Source organism: Anomaloglossus baeobatrachus, chromosome 4 (assembly GCF_048569485.1).
Source record: "Anomaloglossus baeobatrachus isolate aAnoBae1 chromosome 4, aAnoBae1.hap1, whole genome shotgun sequence".
NCBI classification, from domain to species: Eukaryota; Metazoa; Chordata; class Amphibia; order Anura; family Aromobatidae; genus Anomaloglossus; species Anomaloglossus baeobatrachus.
This window is the reverse complement of record NC_134356.1, coordinates 632,221,520-632,238,590: the sequence shown is the minus strand read 5'-3', so window position 1 is coordinate 632,238,590 and position 17,071 is coordinate 632,221,520. Positions and strand designations below refer to the sequence as shown.

The 17,071-nt window shown below is 48.8% G+C and overlaps 1 protein-coding gene across 3 annotated transcripts in view; it reads left to right on the top strand.

Annotated features, from left to right (window-relative positions):
* DDHD2 (DDHD domain containing 2) overlaps positions 1-17,071 on the top strand; it is a 112,391-nt gene that overhangs the window by 60,862 nt on the left and 34,458 nt on the right. For all 3 annotated transcript variants that reach the window (XM_075346382.1, XM_075346381.1, XM_075346383.1), the window contains 2 exons: positions 9,314-9,469; positions 9,608-9,710. In XM_075346382.1, coding sequence (XP_075202497.1) covers positions 9,314-9,469; positions 9,608-9,710 — 259 coding nt within the window. The remainder of the gene's footprint in view (positions 1-9,313; positions 9,470-9,607; positions 9,711-17,071) is intronic.

The window sequence follows — 17,071 nt, the reverse complement described above, 5'->3', positions numbered from 1 at the left end:
ATCTAGAATTGGCAATCTCTGCCCACTCTTCCTTGTAGTAGCTCCAAATCTTTCAGATTGCGAGGACATCTCCACTGTACAAACAGCAGTTGCCAGAAATCCCTGCAGCTCCTTTAATGTTCCTGTTGGCAGCCTCCCAGACCAATTTTCTTTTTGCCTGTTCATCAGTTTTTAGGGACGTCCAGTTCTTGGTACTGTCATTGTTGTGCCAAATTTAGTTCCTTCTTGATGAATATGTTCACAATGTCCAATGATATATATACTGCCTTAGAAATGTGTTGTTTTTTTTTACCCTATTCTTGACTGATAAGTTTCAACAATGAGATCCCTTTGCTGTGTTGTCAGCTGTTTATGGACCATGGCTTTTGCTGTAAAATGCAGCTAAGAAAATATCAGTAAATCATTCTAAAAGAGATAAACTTTTTAATGGGATTACTTCAAATCACTGTAAATAATGGCAGCTGTTTACTGACTAGTATTTACTAAGAGTGTAAATGTGATTGTATTATCACCCAGAAGGAGCCATTGCAAACGTTTCTGCATTAATAGGAGTCTGTAGAATAATTTATGACATGATATATTGCCTGGTGTCATTCTGGTAAATGTACTGTAAGTTGTTGCTCTGAAATACCACTGGAGACCAGCAGGTGGTGGTATAAGTGTTGGCAATGGACTGTATTGGAGGATGTCTGATCAATATCGTCTATATCCTGGTCACTATGGTAACCAGGGAGAGATGACAGTTGGCAATTGGCAGTTGAGACAAGCAGGGCTGGAGGTGATGAGCAGGTGACAAGGGCGGTAATGTCCTGTACCTGCCACACAGTCTGCTCAGAGCCCATTACAGTAGGACTAAACCTCAGATATAGATTTCTTATAGCAGAGCACCAGTCCAGTTAACAACCTAATCCTGTATGGAGATCCAGCATCACAGCTAAATGCTCCAGAAGATGTGACCATCATAGTGTTATCCAGTAAAGCGTCTGACTTGTTCATACCAAGGTGCGGTCTGCCTTATTCCTACCTCATACAGATGTGCCCTGGGAACAGGTTTGGAGCGACAGGAACCAGGTAGGAGCACCGTGACACCCCAAACTGCACAACACCGCAGAAAAGCCGCACCACCGCTCGGCATCTACGTCTGGGCCTAACAGTGTCTCCTGCACCTACTACCCGGGTGTGACTGATGTTATATCTAACATTTTGGATTCACAAACAGAATCTGCAGCAATATTGACAATTGAAGCGAGTCAGGTAGAGAAGACATCTCAAAGTGAGACCCCCTTGAAGAAGACGATGGCCCAGTTGACTCACTTTCTCTTGACAGTTGCTGAGGGATGGGCTCTTGTAAACCATAAGAAAAAAAAAAACATATAAAAAAGTAACCTTTAATTAGTATATTTAAAAAGTATAGAAAATTACCAGTCAAAAACCACTAAAGTAATGAAAGGGGAGGGATATATAACACCAACAAATAGGGAGCCCTTAGTGTGTCCCTACCTAACAATGGAGGGTATGACGCCCTAGGGTTGTGGCGCACCCATTCACCGACGGGAGACCCTAAGAGGTCCATGATACACCCTACACTACACAAATATGTGCACCAAAATGTGAAAACATAATATTATTAAAATTAATATGCCAGTCTGATATAGCGCCGCACGACCAGCTCTACCCTCACCTACTGTATCCTCACCCATCCCTTGTAGACTGTGAGCCCTCGTGGGCAGGGTCCTCTCTCCTCCTGTACCTGTCTGTACCTTGTATTGTTTATGATTATTGTACTTGTCCCTATTATGTACACCCCTCTCACATGTAAAGCGCCATGGAATTGATGGCGCTATAATAATAAAAATAATAATAATAATAATAATAATAATGAAACAGTCACTCATCTGGCATGGAGGTCCAACAGTTAAGGTCCTCATCAAAAATGTCATCCAGATGCGTTTCCCCCTATTCGATCCACAGGGTTCATCAGGGGACAGTTTAGAACAAAGTTCAGGACAAAGAATCTTACATCCCGGTAGCAGCCAGGGACGTGGTGCTTTGAGGAGAATGGGCTCTTGCAGGCCTTCTGTTCAGCTGTACATCACCACATATCTTAGTGGTTACAGGAGAAAGCTACATAATCTATTTAGAAGAGACCTCTTGGGTAAGCCGACATCTTCTGGAGCATTTAGCTGTGACACTGGATCTCCATACAGGCTTTGGTTGGATGACAACTGGACTGGCACTCTGGTATACAAAATCTATAACTATGGCTGGGCCCTACTGCGATGGGCTCCGAAAAGCCTGTGTGGCAGGTACAGGACATTACCGCTCTTGTCATCTACTCATTACCGCCAGCCCGGCTTGTCTCATCTGCCAACTGTCATCTCTCCCCGGTTACCATAGTGACCAGGCTATCTAATACCGTGTTTTTCCAAAAGTAAGACACTGTCTTATACTTTTTTTGCCCCCCAAAAAAGCACTATGGCTTATTTTTAGAGGAGGTCTTATTCTTGGAGAAACATGGTTGGGGGTAAGGTTACCCCCCCCAAAAAAGCAGATACCCCACTTCCCAGGAGACTCATACTTACCAGACCCGGACGTCTGCGTGGCTCCCAAGTCTTCCCTATGATCTCCGGTGGGTGCTGCACGCCGTCCTCCCCTGCTGCTGACTGACACACACACACACACACACACACACACACACACACACAGCAGATCACACACAGAGTCATCATATCCAGCGTTACACAATGCTTCCGGCCGCAGGGAATGATGTAAGGAAGTCACGTGTTCGCAGGTCCTGTAAGCTAGCATTGCGGCAGGTCCTTGCGCTCCACCGCACAGCTTCTCAGGATTCTGCCGGCGAGAAGAAATCTGTGTCGCTAGATGTGGTGAGTGTGTGTGTGATCCGATGTTTGTGTGTGAAATCGGATGTGTGTGGGTGTATGATCCACTGCAGGTCCTCTGCTTGGCGTCTGGTGAGTATGATTGCAGGGTATCTGCTGTCTCTAATGAAGTGTCCTGCAGTATCTTTAACTTTTTTAGCTGCACAGACACTTCATTATTGACGCGCGACTAGGGCTTATTTTCGGGGGAGGGCTTATATTTAAGCCTTGCTCCGAAAATGCTGAAAATCCCTGCTAGAGCTTATTTTTGGGGGAGGTCTTATTTTTGGAAAGACAGGGTATATAAAGCTGTGTGTGTGTGTGTGTGTGTGTGTGTGTGTGTGTGTGTGTGTGTGTGTGTGTGTGAGTGTGTGTATTCGCTAAAGGAATCCGCACCGCCTGATTTACAATCATGAAATTTTGCACAGCGACCTTATTTGAGTCAGGGAACATCATAGACTATGTTTCGAGGGGAAAATTTAACCCGGCGCTTTAGTTATTTGCCAAAAGACCTGCTTACATTAAAGTCAATGAAGCTGAGAGCGGATCTGTTATTATAGACTTATATTATGGACAGAGAAAGGGACACACACACACAAAAAAGACACACACAGATACACACACACACAGAAAGAGACACACACACAAAAAGACACACACACGCACACCCAGAAAGAGACGCACACACATACACACACACACATACACACACACACACACACACACACACATATATACACACACACACACACACACACACACACACACACACACACACACAGAAAGAGACACACACCCAGAAAGAGACACACAAAAACACACAGAAGGAGACACACACACACAGAAAGAGACACACACAATAACTGTTTGCATGTTTGAGGTAATATATTGGCTGTTTTGACAGTTACCCTGGATATTTATCAGGTGGGCTATAGCAGCCAATCACAGGTCTGCTTCTATTTTGTTAGAGGTCAAGGAGCTCTGATTAGTTGCTATAGGGAGCAAAGGACATTCTTTGTATAGGAATAGGATAGCTTATGTGTGAGTTAATATGATTTTGTTGGTGACGCCTGTTTATTTTGTACAAAATAATTTTTTGCTAACGTATTTTATTTTGTTATTATAGTTAAAAATAGTTACCGTATTTTTCGGACAATAAGACACACCGGACTATAAGACACACCCTGGTTTTAGAGGAGGAAAATTGGAAAATAAAACTTTAAGCAAAAAAATGTGGTCATGACACACTGTTATGGGGCGAGGATCTGCTGCTGACACTGTTATAAGGGTAATGTCCCCAAATTCTCTACTAACCTACCCCATCCTGGTAATGATCCTCCTGCCTTGTATATGATCCTGCTATAAACCCCCATCCTGTTCACATACCCCCATCCTGCTCATATACCCCCATCCTGCTCATATTCCCCCATCCTGCTCATATACCCCCATCCTATTGATATACCCCCCATCCATCCTGCTCATATTCCCCCATCCATCCTGTTCATATACCCCCATCCTGCTCATATACCCCCATCCTGCTCATATACCCCCATCCTGCTCATATACCCCCATCCTGTTCATATACCCCCATCCTGTTCATATGCCCCCCTTCCATCCTGCTCATATACTCCCTTCCTGCTATATGCCCCCATCATGCTCATATACCATCCTGGTATATGGCCTGTATTCTATAGCACAGAGGAAAAAAAATAAACGTTTGTACTCACCTTTTCCTCACTCCCTGCAGCACCGATCATCTTCCTCTCAGCGGCAATGACCTGTGTGTGTGGAGCCGTTCCCCTGCAGCATCGCGATGTCTTCCTGTCTGTGCCGATCAGCTGATCAGCACAGATCAGCTGACCGGCACAGATAGGAAGACATCGCGTGCTGCAAGGGGACAGCTCCAAACACTGGGACGGGTGAGTGTACTGATTCACTGCACCCCGCGGTGATGATGATGCGCGGGGAGCAGTGAATACAGCCGCACATGATCACTCCAGGCTGTAATTGCCAGGGGTGATCATGCGGACCGGCTCTTTACTATGCGCGCGTCCCCGCTCGTCCTCCCGCCCACCTGTCAGCGCCGGCTTCTGCGCTGAGAAATGGGCGGGAGGATGGGCGTGCATATGGAATGAGCGGGCCCATGTGGTCACGGCAGGCGCTGCTACAGCCTGCTTGTGCCGCCGATGACCCTCATTCCCGACGCAGCCCTATAGTCAGACCATAAGACGCACCCCCAACTTTCCCCCAACATTTGGGGGAAAAAAGTGCGTCTTATGGTCAGAAAAATACGGTACTTACTATCTCAGACAACGCCAGGTAATACAGCTAGTAGAGGACATTGATCAGACATGCTCCAATACAGTCCGTTGCCAACACTTATACCACCACCTGCTGGTCTCCAGTGGTATTACAGAGCAACAACTTACAGTACATTTGACAGAATGACACCAGGCAATAGATCAAACCATAAATTATTCTACAGACTCCTATGAATGCAGAATGTTTTTGTAATGGCTTGAAGAAGAACCAAGCCACCTTCGTCTTGCCCAAGACGTCTCTGCTAAATAGATAATGAGGCGTTCTCCTGTAAACACAATGAATGTTGGCAATGATGCCACTCTGGCCAAACAGATCCAATGAGTACTAGAACTAGCCAAACAGCACTCGCAAGCCTTCAGGATATGATGCTTCCCTGGCCCAATATGGGTTGAAGAAAAAACCCTCCAAATTCTTCCTCCTGAAGCCCTTAGTGAAATATTTAGGCCACATCGTGAGTGCTGCTGGAGACCAGCCAGCCCCGGACAAACTAGTTGTGTAAGAGACTGGTCTGCTCCTACCACAGTCATGGAAGCGAAGAGTTTCCCTGGGATTCGCAAGTTGCTATCAGAGATTCATCCCAAAATGTGCCCAGATAGCGGGTCCCCTCCAAGAGCTCCTGAAGGGGCAGCCTAAAGACTATCAGAAGCCCAGACTCCCAGTGGATTGGACCGCTGACTGAACCACCGGTCTTGGGGTATCTGGATTACAGTTTACCCTTTAACCTATACATGGATACCAGCAAAAAAGGCTTAGGAGCAGTGCTTTCCCAGATGCAGGCTGGAACTGAGAGTTATTGCCTATGCCAGCCGCTCACTAAGAGACCCCAAGCAAAATGATCAGAACTATAACTCCTTCATACTAGTTCCTGGCTCTGGTCTGGGCAGTAACTGAGAAAGTTAAGGACTATCGGGCTGCCTCAACCTTCACCATATACACAGACAACAATCCGTTGGCACATCTAAATTCTGCCTGTCTGGGAGCTCTAGAGCAGAGATGGACCTCCCATTTGGCCAACTTCTGCTTTATTATACCTTGCAGGTAAGGCCAATGATATTGCCAATGTCTTGTCTAGGCTACCTGCTTGGATGGAACTCAAGTCCCTGGACGATCAGTGGAAAGATGTGGAGATACCCGCATTTTATACCTGATTCATCCAGCAAGAGGCCCTACAGATCAGACAGCAGATTCCTAGGACAATTGATGCTTCCAAGCAAGATAATCTCCTGCCTCCTGCTGAAAAAGAGCTCTGGCACAATCTCCAGGACGAGAGCAGAGTCATTGGAGAACTTCAGGATTACTTTTCCAGTGGACAGGTGCCAGAAAGAATCCGGAGGATGAGAGCTGGGACGCCTCAGGCGACAGGAAAGCTGCTCTTTCTACAGCAGGGCCTATTGTTTCAAAGAACCTTGGATCCAGTTACTTATGAGAGAATCGTCGAAGTGATAGTTCCCAGAAGGGATACTAAAATGGTTCTGGACATGTATCTCAATCAGTCTGGTCACTTTGGGGTCCAAAAGACAGGCCATCATCAGGCAACAGTTTTATTAAATCTAGACAGACAAAAAGACTGGCTGCACTCACCAAACTGAGGTGTGAACAGGTGCATAACTGAACATAACTTAAAATAGAAAAAAAGACAGTTTGCACTCTGACAATGCTAAAGCATGGAAGCCATAAATGTGTGAACATGGACCTGCATTACTGCTAAGGAAAATCTAAGAAAAATGAGATATTTAGCATATATAAATGGCCATTTGTATATCTGCCCAGTTGCCCCTTCACGGCATATCTCGTAACAGAGTACCTACACTATGCTGAAGCCTCTTTCTGGGTTAAAAACCTCCTGGGAGGTGACTTCAAGGCTTGAGGTAAAGCGTGCCCCACCTGTGCTGTGGCCAGGAGTGAAAGACATAAGCAGCGTGCTCCTCTTCACCTCATCATGAGCAAGAGCCCCGTGGAGCTTGTAGCCACTGACCAATATCAAACTGGAGCCCAGCCGCTCTTGAAATACATATGTTATGACTGTCATTGACCACTACACGAAGTTCTTGGTGGCCGTCCCTGTGAGAGACCTTACTGCCTGGACTTCCACGGCCACTTTGTGAAAAACTTTCATCTTACCGTATGGTAGCCCTAGAAAGATTCTCACCTATCTTGGGGCAGCCTTCGAGTCTCAGTTGTTTCAGGAGCTGTACGCACTATACAAATGTAATAAGCTGAGAACTACAGCCCATCATCTGCAGAGAAATGGTCTGTGTGAGAAGATGAACCAACACTTATCAGCATGCTGAAGCCAGTTCCTCCACACAAGCGAACTGACTGGCCAAGACTTCCCCCAGAGCTAATCTCTATAATACCACGCACTGCTCCACTGGATATACCTCTTGCTATTTGATGTTTGGAAGGCATGGACACTTGCCTGACGATATTGCTCTGGATATCTCCGGACCAGCCTCTCCTTTCTCAACCTGATTGGGCCAAAGAGCACCAGAGACGCTTGGAAGATGCCAGAGAAATTGTGGACTCTAAACTTAAAAAGGCTCAACAAAGACAGAAGCAAAACTTTGACCTCCATGCCAGTGCCGAGCCATATGAGTTAGGGAATCAAGTGTGGCTCAAGAATCATCACCCTACCAGTAAGCTAGACAGCAGATGGCAGCGTGAGCCGTATGTAGTTAGGGACAATCTCTTTCCTGAAGTCTACCTGATTGACCAAGAGGACCAAGGTACCCAAAAATTCCACCATAACTGTCTGAAAAGGTGTCTGCAAGAGCCCATTCCTCAGCAAATGTCAAAAGAAGGAAAGTGAACTAACTGGGCCATCGTCTTCTTCAAGGGGGTCTCCCTTTGAGATGTCTTCTCTACCTGACTTGCTTCAATTGTCGTTGATCCTGTCCGTGATGCTAAGATTTTAGATGTAACATCCATCACACCCGGGTAGTAGGTGCAGGAGACACTATTGGGCCCAGACGTAGGTGCCGAGCGGTGGTGTGGCTTTTCTGCGGTGATGTGCAGTTTGGGGTGTCACGGTGCTCCTACCTGGTTCCTGTCGCTCCAAACCCGTTCCCAGGGTACATCTGTATGAGGTAGGAATAAGGCAGACCGCACCTTGGTATGAACAGTTCAGACACTTTACTGGATAACACAATAATGGGTCACATCTTCTGGAGCATTTAGCGGTGACACTGGATCTCCATACAGGCTTAGGCTGGATGACAACTGGACTGGTGATCTGCTATAGAAAATCTATATCTATAGTTGGGTCCTACCTTGATGGGCTCCGAAAAGCCTGTGTGGCAGGTACAGGACATTACTGCCCTTGTCACCTGCTCATCACCTCCAGCCCGGCTTGTCTCAACTGCCAACTGCCAACTGTCATCTCTCCCTGGTTACCGTAGTGACCAGGCTATAGAGGATATTGATCAGACATCCTCCAATACAGTCCCTTGCCAACACTTATACCACCACCTGCTGGTCTCCAGTGGTATTACAGAGCAACAACTTACATTTAATTTGCCAGAATGACACCAGGCAATACATCAAACCATAAATTATTCTACAGACTTCTGTGAATGCAGAAACTTTTGTAATGGCTCCTTCTGGGTCCTTACAATTATTTAATTCTGAACACCATCACATCCCCAATTATAAGAGTGTGTACACTTATCCAACAACATTATTTTACTTTTCTTTTATTTTCCCCCTCAAAATGATTTCAGTGTGTTTCCGAATAGGTTTGTACAAATTATGGGCGACGTTAAAGGTGGAAAAAGTCCGGAAATTCTTCTTCTTGGAATTAATCTTTTACATAACAAAAACCTGACTTTTAAACAGGGGTGTGTAGACTTTTTATATCTATTGTACATATCATACATAATGTATGCATATTTATAAATTTGAACCAAAAGGTTTTGCTGGACCCTGGTGGACATCCATGTTGGTAGTCTGCAGAACTGCAAACCACTTCGTACCTGTGAAATCACCGGCAATGTCATCCATGCATCACACTACTCCCTCCGCCACTGCCAGTCAACCAGGCATCAAGTATTCTACCCCTGCATCCAGGACAATAGTTTAAAACTCACGTGAAACCATTGTGCTCTATTTTTCAGGCCCGAATTGATTACCCTCAGCTCAATTTCCACCCGGAAATATTCTTTGCGTGGGGTTCCCCCATTGGGATGTTTCTGACCGTACGAGGATTGAAGAGGCTGGACCCCCAGTACCAGTTCCCAACGTGTAAACGTTTCTTCAATATTTATCATCCAGTAAGTAGAGACCGCCGGGTTCCTGGATCCAATTTTGATTGGTTTCTACATAAATTATTCACCATGTATCAGTGAATAATAGAAGTAATTAGAAAATGTGTAAATAATTTATTTTTGTACGTTCCTTAATATTTGCAGTTTGATCCGGTCGCCTACAGGCTTGAACCCATGGTGCTGAAGGAGGAAGAGTTTGAGCCAATGCTGATCCCTCACCATAAAGGCAGGAAGAGGATGCATCTAGGTAACTGAGGTCATATCTGTATAGTTATAAAAAAAACAAAAAAACAAAATAAAAAAAAACAAGGAGGACAAAACGGAGTAAAGTGCAAAAATGATTTTAATTTATAGTTAAGACTGGCACAAAAAGAGGTCAGCAACACAATCCCAGGCATGTGTAAAGTACGATGTAGAGACATAACACCATATAAAAGTTCAATACAAACCGTTATTATAGTGAGGTATAATCACATAATAGACGCAACCAGAGCAGACCAAGCAATTTCTTCCAAAATACATAGAATATAAATTATTTACATGAAAAATAATAATCATATAAACAAAGTACATGGTAGCACATTGCTTAGAATAAAAAGTGCAATGTGGAAAACACAAGGTTAAAACCACAAATGTATGAAGCACATATGTTGCACAGTGCCCTAGCAGTGTCTGTAAAAAGGTGCAAGAGTATGGGTAAGAAATCTGCAGGTATATGAAGCACACACATATTGCACATAGCCCTTATAACATCAAGGAATGGAGTATATCGGTATCATCGCATTGCAAAGTAAAACATACCCATAATCAGATTATACCATACACAGCCCAACGGGGTAGCAGCAAGAGGGTCCCTGAATACCTGGACCTCCCCCCTGATGAAATGATCTTATTGTAAATAGATCGTGAAATGTACGTCGGGGTCCAGGTATCGGGGGACCGTCTTGCTGCTACCCCCTTTACACATGCCCTGGGATTGTGTTGCTGACCAGTCTTCACTATAAATTAAAATCATTTTTGCACTTTACTCCATTTTGTCCTTGTTTTTTTCTGATTTTCAGAGTGTGCTATGTAGGGTGGAATTTTTTCCCAATCCCTACTTTTTTGGTTTATGGATATTTGTATATAAATCTGTATAGTTATGTATCTAAGAAAGGACAAAATATATTTAGACAGCACTCCAGGCAGTTCAAATACAGAGAAAAAATAGCCTAAAGGGGAAGCTATTCTTACGGAGACTGACACACCATTCCAGCATGCCAGTGAGGAGGAGACTTTAATCTGCAATGCTCCTCTGGGAAATATTCAAATTGTCTCTTCAGGGAGGAAGAAGACGAACTCTGGTGCCACCTATTGGAGGTAGCAATCCCAGAAGTCAACGTGACCCTCCAACGAGTTTTGTTGTATGACTTAGGATTTATGACTGATCAGAACCTCAATTTGCAGACACAGTGTTTCGGGATGATTGTCCCTCGTCAGTGCAAAGTATGAGATCTGGCTGTATGGGAGGCTAAGACGTAGTCTATATTGGAAGCTATTGTCCTTACGGAGACTGATACACCATTCCAGCATGCCAGTGAGGAGACACCTCCAATAGGTGACACCAGAGTTCGTCTTCTTCCTCCCTGAAGAGAGAAAAAATAATAATTGATGGTTTATTGGCTAATGTGCATAGAGCGGGGCTGGGCAAAGTGCGGCCTGCGGGCCAGATCCAGCCCTCAGGCTGTTCCGCTGACCGAGACAGCTGAAGGACTGAAAACAGTGGTTCTCAGGCTGCACCATGTCTTCGGACACTACTGCTGCCCGATGACATCCACAGAGCTACAGGCTGCACATGAGTCACACGCTGCATGATTACAGCCAAATAAGCTGGACTGTGAAACGCTGCTGCTTTTCACAGTAAGCAAAGTTTGAGAAACCGTCCGGGAACTACCACATGCATCTCCGATGACTAGTGCAATGTTGTCTCTGGCCCCGATTCACACATAGGGAGAGACCTGTCTTCCAATGCGAGCTGGGTGGGGAAAGACTGGACTGAAGATCTACGGTATATCTGAAGCCTCCGTCACTCCAGCTCTATTCCCAACCCAGTGCCATCGCCGCCTGCTTGACTGACAGCCCTTTATGCCATGTGACTTCAGGCAAAGGAGTTATCAGTCAAGCAGGATGAGGCAGCGCTGAACGGAGAATAGAGCTGGAGTGACACAGGCTTCAAATCTACAAATAGTTGTTCAACCATATTTTTAGTTCAAATGCTGATTTCTTTGTCGCTCCATTGGGAGACCCAGACAATTGGGTGTATAGCTTCTGCCTCCGGAGGCCACACAAAGTATTACACTTTAAAAAGTGTAACCCCTCCCCTCTGCTATACACCCTCCCGTGCATCACGGGCTCATCAGTTTTATGCTTTGTGTTGAAGGAGACACACATGCACTCATGCTCCCATTTTAGTCAGCAGCAGCTGCTGATTTTATCGGATGGAAGAAAAGAGGGCCCCTCACAGGGCCCCCGGCATGCTCCCTTCTCACCCCACTGAGTCGGCGGTGTTGTTAAGGTTGAGGTACCCATTGCGGGTACACAGGCAGGAGCCACATGCCGTTTTCCTTCCCCATCCCTTAGGGGCTCTGGGAGAAGTGGGATCCTATCCGGTCATCCAGGCACTGGGACCGGGCTCCCTCCGCAGCCCCTGAGGGAATCTGACGGACAGGAGACTGAGTATCATCAGGGACAGGGCCCTGCATCTACAGGTACTCTGTGTCCCCTTGGGGACGGTGCATAGAGCACCTGGACCTCAGACGCTGCAGCGACTGAAGTGATTGGTATGACGCCGGGACTACCGCGCCGACCGCGCCTGCTTGCCGGCCGCGGTTTTAACTTTAGTCCCCGGCTTTTGCGGCCTAGTGCCTTAAACTCCCGCCCCCGGCCCTGCCAGTCAGGGGGTAGGGCGGGACGGTCGGTCGGACGCCGACAGTGAGGGCTGGAGCACACTTGGCTGTCCTCCGCCCCCCTCACTAATCACTCTATGGCACAGATCCCCGCACAGGTACTCAGTGTCCCCTTAGGGACGGTGCATGGAGCACCTTGGACTTAGACTTGGCAGCGATTGCGGGGTTGGTACGGGACTACCGCGCCGACCGTGCCTGCTGGCCGGCCGCGGTTTTCAACTTTAGCCCCAGGCTTTTGCGGCCTAGTGCCTTAAACTCCCGCCCCCGGACCTGCCAGTCAGGGGGAAGGGCGGGACGGTCGGGCTGACGCCGACAGTGAGGGCTTGAGCAGACTGGGCTGTCCTCCGCCCCCCTCACTAATCACTCTACGGCACAGATCCCCGCACAGGTACTCAGTGTCCCCTCGGGGACAGTGCATGGAGCACCTTGGCCTCAGACTTGGCGACGACTGCGGGGGTAGTACGGGACTACCGCGCCGACCGCGCCTGCTGGCCGGCCGAGGTTTTTAACTTTAGCCCCCGGCTTTTGCGGCCTAGTGCCTTAAACTCTCGCCCCCGGACCTGCCAGTCAGGGGGAGGGGCGGGACGGTCGGTCTGACGCCGACAGTGAGGGCTGGAGCACACTTGGCTGTCCTCCACCCCCCTCACTTTTCACTCCGGGACTCCAGATTCCCACACTTTTGGGGTTCCGCCCACGGCCCCCTCTTCCCCTGTAAACGCCGACAGCCATGTTTTTAAGCAGCACACACTGCTTGAGCGGTCGGTAAGCCAGGTGGCTTCTTCCCATCGGGCTGGGCCACCTAGAGTGCTGAACTGTATATATATATATATATATATATATATATATATAATATTGTATGCATTTTCACAGTTCGGTGGTACATACTCAGTGATCACTGTGAGCATTGCTCGGGCCATGTGGCACTCGCTCAGAGCGGTCTCCACGGAGCCTGGGGCACTGGTTGGACTCGGCCCGGGTAGAACCGCCGGCGTCCCCTGTCCAGACGGCAGGGACAGAGTTTGTTGCAGCTTTTGCTGAAAAACCCTCTGAGTCACTTTCACAATCCAGGGCTCAGTCTATGGACATATATGGTCTGCTAAGATACTAGAAGCTTGCAGCCCAGACCGGCCCCTTACACAGGCCCCGGGCACTGCGGGATCGCTCACAGGCCCCGCTCGGTCCGCGACGCAGCGGGCTCCTGGGGGGACCTCTAGTTATTACGTGGGGGACTCCGGCACGGACTGCAGTCCCAGACCGGCTAAGCGGGCTTGCTTAGAATCTTCCCCGACTTCATCAAGAGTCTCAGCTTGAGGACTCTCTAGAGGATGAGGCGGAGGTCGCAGCCCAGGACTCTGTCCGGACGTGGCTCTCAATGCTTCAGAGATGCTGTCCAGACGCACAGGGCTTTCCCGGACAAGCGTTTTACTAAACGCATTAATAACACACGTTATCCCTTCCCCTCTGACGTGGTTAAGGGTTGGGCTCAGTGTTCCAAGGTGGCCCTCCAGTCTCTAGATGGGCGGCTAGATCCGTAGTAGCAGTGGCTGACTGTTCAACGCTCAAGAATGCCACGGACAGGCAGATAGAGCTCCTAATGAAATCCATCTATGAAGCCATAGGCGCGTCCGTTGCCCCAGCCTTTGCAGCAGTGTGGGCACTCCAGGCTATCTCAGCTGCTCTGTCTGAGATTAATGCGGTCATACTCTGCTCCGCAATTAGCGTCTTCGACGTCCCAGGCGTCGGTATTTTCATCCTACGCCATGAATGCTGTCCTGGACTCGGCTTGCCGTACAGCGGTAGCATCCGCCAATCCGGTGGCAGTCCGCAGGGCCATGTGGCTACGAGAATGGAAGGCAGTCTCTGCTTCCAAGAAGCTCTTGTCCGGTTTGCCATTTTCTGGCGACCGATTGTTTGGCGCACAATTGGATGAATTGATTGAGCATTCCAAAGGAATGGACTCGTGCTTACCCAGCCCATACCAAAGAGACCTTAGCACCCTCAGCTAGGTCCCCATCTCATCGTCCAACAGGCCACAGAAGAGCCAGAGAAACTCTTCTGCATGGCGGTCCAGGTCAGGGGAGCGGTCTCCACATGTCCAAGACCGTTGGATGAGAGACATTCTGTCTCACGGTTACAGGATAGAGCCCAGTTCTCGTCCTCCGACTCGTTCCTTCACAACATCTCCGCCCTCCGAGCGAGCTGATGCACGTTTTCAGGCGGTGAACACTCTGAAGGCAGGAGGAGTTGCGTTACCCGTTCCCCTTCAAGAACGTAGTCGCGGTTTTTACTCCAACTTGTTCGTGGTACCAAGAAAGGACGGATCATTCCGCCCCGTTCTGGACTTCACACGGCTCAACAGACATGTGAGAACCTGACGGTTCCGGATGGAATCTCTCCGCTTTGTCATCGCCTCGATGGCACAAGGAGACTTCCTAGCATCAATCGACATCAGGGATACTTATCTCCATGTGCCGATTGCACCAGAGCATCAACGTTTCCTGCGTTTCGCCATCGGGGACGAACACCTTCAGTTCGGGGCACTGCCTTCGGCATGGAAACAGCCCCACGGGTCTTCACCAAGGTCATGGCAGCAGTGGTGGCGGTCCTACACTCTCAGGGCCACTCGGTGATCACTTACCTAGACGATCTTCTAGTCAAGACACCCTCCTGGGTGGCATGTCAACACAACCTGACCATTGCTCTGGAGTCTCTCCAGGGGTTCGGGTGGATCATCAAATTCTAAGGTCAAAACTGACACCGACCCAATCACTGACTTACCTCGGGATGGAGTTTCATACTCTCTCAGCGATAGTGAAGCTTCCGCTGCATAATCAGCGTTCACTACAGACAGGGGTGCACTCTCTCCTTCGGGCCCAGTCACACCCCTTGAGGCGCCTCATGCACTTTCTAAGGAAGATGGTGGCAGCAAGGGAGGCAGTTCCCTTGCGCAGTTTCGTCTGCGTCCGCTTCTATCGGACACCACAAATGGGACAGGAGGTCGACGTCCCTAGACAAGAACGTCTCTCTTTCTTTCCACTTCCTGGGCGAAGGGAAAATCCTTCCGGCCCCAGCCGGGGCTGTGGTCAAGACGGCCGCGAGTCGGTCAGGGTGGGGAGCGGCCTTCCTCCACCACTCGGCTCAGAGAACCTGGACTCCGAAAGAGTCCTCCCTTCAGATCAATGTTCTGGAGATAAGGGCAGTGTATCTAGCCCTAAAGGCGTTCCAGCGGTGGCTGGAGGGCAGGCAGATCCGAATTCAGTCGGACATCGCCACGGCGGTTGCGTACATCAACCACCAGGGCGGCACACGCAGTCGTCAAGCCTTCCGAGAAGTTCGGCGGATTCTGCTGTGGGCGGAAGCCACAGCCTACACCATCTCCGCAGTTCACATCCCGGGCGTAGAAAACTGGGAAGCAGATTTTCTCAGTCGCCAGGGCATGGACGCAGGGGAATGGTCTCTTCACCCGGACGTGTTTCTAGAGATCTGTTGCCTCTGGGGAACGCCGGACGTCGATCTAATGGCGTCTCGGCACAACAACAAAGTCCCGGCATACATGGCTCGGTCCAAGGATCACAGAGCTCTAGCGGCAGACGCGCTACTTCAGGACTGGTCGCAGTTTCGACTGCCTTATGTATTTCCTCCTCTGGCACTACTGCCCAGAGTGTTACGCAAGATCAGGTCAGACTGTCGCCGCGCCATCCTCGTCGCCCAGACTGACCGAGGTGATCGTGGTACCCGGATCTGTGGCTCCTCACGGTGGGTCAACTGTGGGCACTCCCAGACCGACCAGACTTGCTGTCTCAAGGGCCATTTTTCCTTCTGAATTCTGCGGCCCTAAACCTGACTGTGTGGCCATTGAGTCCTGGCTCCTAGCGTCATCAGGGACATCTCCAGACGTCATTGCCATCATGAGACAGGCCAGGAAACCAACGTCCGCCAAGATCTATCACAGGACTTGGAGGATCTTCTTATCCTGGTGCTCTGACTCAGGGTTTACTCCCTGGCCGTTTGCCTTGCCCACTTTTCTTCTTTCCTTCAATCCGGAATGGACAAGGGCTTGTCTCTCGGCTCTCTCAAGGGACAAGTATTGGCGCTTTCCGTGTTTTTTCAAAAGCGTCTAGCCAGGCTTCCGCAGGTCCGCACGTTCCTGCAGGGGGTTGGCCACATAGTCCCACCTTACAAGCGTCCATTAGCACCCTCGGATCTTATCAGGGTGCTGACGACTCTTCAGAAGTCACTTTTCGAGCCGATGCGGGATCTCTCTATCTCGCCTTTCGCAAAAGGTAGCCTTCCTAGTGGCAGTCACATCACTCAAAAGAGTGTCTGAGCTAGCAGCGCTGTCAGGCAAAGCCCCTTCCTGGTGTCTCACCAGGATAAGGTGGTTCTACGTCCGGTCCCGGACTTTCTCCCTAAGGTATCCCCGTTTCATCTCAATCAGGATATCTTCTTACTCTCTTTGGGTCCGCATCCAGTTCACCAATGTGAAAAGGATTTGCATTTATTAGATCTGGTGAGAGCACTCCGGCTCTACATTTCTCGCACGGCGCCCCTGCGCCGGCCCGATGCGCTCTTGTCTTTATCGCGGGCCAGAGTAAGGGATTTCAGGTTTTCAAGTCAACCTTGGCTCGGTGGATCAAGGAACCGATTCTTGAAGCCTACCGTT